Source organism: Carassius gibelio, chromosome A2, assembly GCF_023724105.1.
Source record: "Carassius gibelio isolate Cgi1373 ecotype wild population from Czech Republic chromosome A2, carGib1.2-hapl.c, whole genome shotgun sequence".
Classification (NCBI taxonomy): domain Eukaryota; kingdom Metazoa; phylum Chordata; class Actinopteri; order Cypriniformes; family Cyprinidae; genus Carassius; species Carassius gibelio.
In genome coordinates, this window is record NC_068372.1 from 16,744,525 (window position 1) to 16,748,156 (window position 3,632).

At 37.3% G+C, this 3,632-nt stretch overlaps 1 protein-coding gene across 1 annotated transcript; it reads left to right on the forward strand.

The window, feature by feature from the left end:
- The first annotated feature begins 1,767 nt into the window (after positions 1-1,767).
- LOC127939874 (GTPase IMAP family member 9-like) lies at positions 1,768-2,939 on the forward strand. Its single transcript, XM_052536132.1, has 2 exons — positions 1,768-1,946; positions 2,044-2,939. Exon 2 carries the CDS (start codon positions 2,106-2,108, stop codon positions 2,937-2,939), a length of 834 nt encoding a protein of 277 aa, XP_052392092.1. The 5' UTR covers positions 1,768-1,946; positions 2,044-2,105.
- The last annotated feature ends 693 nt before the right edge of the window (positions 2,940-3,632 follow it).

A 3,632-nucleotide genomic window follows, 5' to 3' on the forward strand; every position in this document is an offset into this window, starting at 1 on the left:
GTAGTATGTTATGATCGACAGTGTCAAATGCAGCACTGAGATCTAGCAATACCAGCACCAATATTTTGCCAGAGTCACAATTTAAGTGAATATAATACATTAGCTCAATGAGTGCTGTCTCTGTGCTGTGATGCGGTCGAAAACCATATTGAAAATTGTCCAGGTATCCATTTGAGTTTAAGTATTTATTCAGCTGATTAAAAACTACCAATGATGATTCTGAAAGGACATAACTGTAATCTGTTGCTATAGTAATGAACACAATTTTATGCGTGTCATGCTCTTATTTTAATGCAGTTGTTAAGATTGTGGTTATTTCATCAAACAGTTTCATAGATTTTAACAGCATTAAGTTAAACTTTTATATATCATTCAATGGTAGCCTACTATTTAGAGATCAGTGATGCGCATACATTTTAGACACTCTGTCTGTGAATAGAATGCTTTATTAATAATTTGTTTACTGAGTTTGGTCTTTTTAAAAAACTGTTTTAATGCATAAGGCCATGTACTTTCACATTAAGCGTTTTAGAATGTCCCAATGATTCATTCGTGAATTTGACTGGTCCAGAAGATTAAACTTAAATCTTGTAAAACTGCTCAGTGTTTTTAGCTTTTTAAACAGCATACTCTGTCCTCCACCAAATCCGCACACATTTCCTGTCATGTAGGTAAGGGGCGGGGCAACACAAGCAGCCCCACCCCAGGTACAGCTCCGTCTCGATCTGCAGGCTGCAGCCGGGTGTACTAGATCCGTTCTATGAATACTGATGCAGGTAGAGCACTGGATGTATGACAATTTTGCTAAGATTTTTTCAAGATACAAAGCAAAATACGTTAACAAAATGCATTTGTGAAAAAGTGTTTCTATTGAAATAGCAAAAAGATATCTGGGACTGAAAAACTGACATGTTAGAATCAAAGAAGCATCTAAGAACTTAATGGCATGATGTTTTTCACAGGTGATTCACAGGAGCTGAGGATTGTGCTGCTGGGAGTCTGTGGAGCTAGAAAGAGTTCAACTGCAAATGGAATATTGGGTCGAGAGGCATTTAAAGAGAGCAGAACCAGAGAGAGTGAGAAACAGACAGGAAGAGTAGAAGACAGAAACATCTCCATCATCGACACGCCAGGATTCTTCAACACTCATCTGACTGAGGAAGAGATGAAGAGTCAGATGATGAAGAGTCTGTATCTCTCTGATCCTGGTCCTCATGTGTTTCTGCTCGTCATCAACCTGGAGACCTTTGAGGAGGATGAGAGGAACGTTGTGGAAGAAATTCTGGAGAATTTTGGAGCTCAAGCTTTGAAGTTCACAGTGGTGCTGTTCATTGGAAGAGAACAAATGTCGAAAAGAGACCTGACAGCCTTTACATTTTCTCAAAAGTTTCAAGAACTAGTCAGACACTGCAGAAGTAAATATCATGTGATCAACAGTAAAAATGAGATGAATCAATCTCACATCGCAGAGCTTCTAGAAAAGATTGATGAAATCATCAAACAGAATAATGACCATCATTATGATAATGAGATTTACTTACAGTATCAAACAAAGAGCAGGAAAGAAAGGAATAAACAAGAAGAGAAGAATGGAAGAACAAATGTGCAAGAGACGAAACAAGAACAGGTAATAGTGCGGGACAAGATTCGCAAGTACACTGTAAAAGAAAAGGAAACAACAAATGTTGTGACTGAAAAGAAAAATTGTATTTCTCATGTGAGAAAAATTGAGAGAACTGAATTAAATGTAGACAGACACTCTAGAGATCCACAAGAAAACAAGGATGATGAAGAAGAGGTGGTCAAACTATCAGCAAAATCACTGAGAAACTACTTTGAACACAAAGGAGAAACAAATACAGTCCAGAAACTAGAAGAATGCAGAAGAAGAAAATGTGACCAGAAGAAACAACAGACAGAGACAGAACTACATCCAACCCAAACAGGTGAGAACAGCTTTATTACAATTTTACCAAATATCATGACATACTTCTGAAAAACTAAATGAAGCTTATTTTCTTGTTTGTCTGTTGTCAAACTCAGTCTCAGAGTGCATCCAGAGCAAACACTCAAAACCTGGCGAGTGCACAGATCTCAGGATCGTGATGGTGGGGAAAACTGGAGCTGGAAAGAGTGCATCAGGAAACACCATCCTGGGAGAAAAGATATTTGTAGAAAAATTCTCAGCTGAATCTGTGACTAAGACATGCCAACAGCATCAGCAGAAAACAGGTCGATTAATCTCAGTGATCGACACTCCAGGATTGTTTGATACATCAATCAGTGAAGAACAACTGAAGAAGGAATTAGTGAAGTGTGTAGAAATGTCTGTTCCTGGTCCTCATGTGTTTCTGCTGGTCATCAGACTGGATGACAGATTCACAGATGAAGAGAAAAACACAGTCAAATGGATTCAGAAGAACTTTGGAGAAGAAGCTGCACATTACACCATCGTTCTGTTCACTAGAGGAGATCAGTTAGAAAAGGAAAAACTAACTATTGTGGAGTTTCTGACAGAAAACAAGCAGATTGGAGAGCTAGTTAAACAGTGTAAAGGGCATTATCATGTGTTCAATAATAAAAAAGAAAACAATCCATCACAGGTAACTGAACTGCTGGAGAAGATCGACATAATGGTGAAGGAGAACGGAGGAGAGCATTACACTAATGATATGTACCAGGAAGCTCAGAGAAAAATAAGGCTGAAAAAGGTTAAAGATGCAGCATTAGTGGGAACAGCTATAGCAGCAGGTGTAGGAGCAGCAGTTGTAGGAGGTGCAGTGTTGATTGCTGCTCCTAATCATGTGGCTCTACGTGCAGCTGTAATGACAGGAACCGCTGCTGGAGCTGCTGCAATGGCTGCTGCTAATGGAACATCACTATCTGAAGCAATAATCAAAGAATTTCAAGCAGCATATGAGCCCAAGAAGCAGAAATGAAATGCTGAAGACAATACATTAAAGGAAGGGATGCCAAGCATTGTGTTCAGTTTGGAGTGAGAAAGATATTGAGTTCTGTTAATTTGGATCCAGAGAAGATCTATTTACTAAAAATGCTAATGACTGTTTTCGTACTGCACTAATACCTACTGACTATGTTTACACAGGGTATAACAACTTCTCCCCAACATTTTTGGGGATCAACCCACCTCCCCAAATATTGGACTAAAGCTTTTTGTCATCTTATTTTCTTTCAGTTAGCACAGATTTGTAATTTTTTTTTTACTGATTCAGGAGACCTTTGGAGCTCAAGCCATGAAGTTCACAATTGTTCTATTTATTAGAAGAGAAAAAGTACTAAATTTTAAATTTATTAGACAATTTCTGTGTTTAGTTACTGCATGAATAGTTATTATGTGATATACAGTGTTACTTCCCAGTTAAATTTGTAGGGGCAAAATGGAAGTAACATTTTAAAGTAAATATTTGAACCATTCTCAGTCCACAAAGTAAGATCCCAGGATAGTAGGATGCCATTAAATGTAAAGGTGCATCTTAAAAAAATATTATTATTATTATTTTTTTTTTTTTTGGTAACTTATCTCAAAGTGAAACTTTCATACATTCTAGATCTATTACATGTAATGTAAAACATTTCAAAAGTTTTGTTTTCATTTAGACGATTAGAGTTTA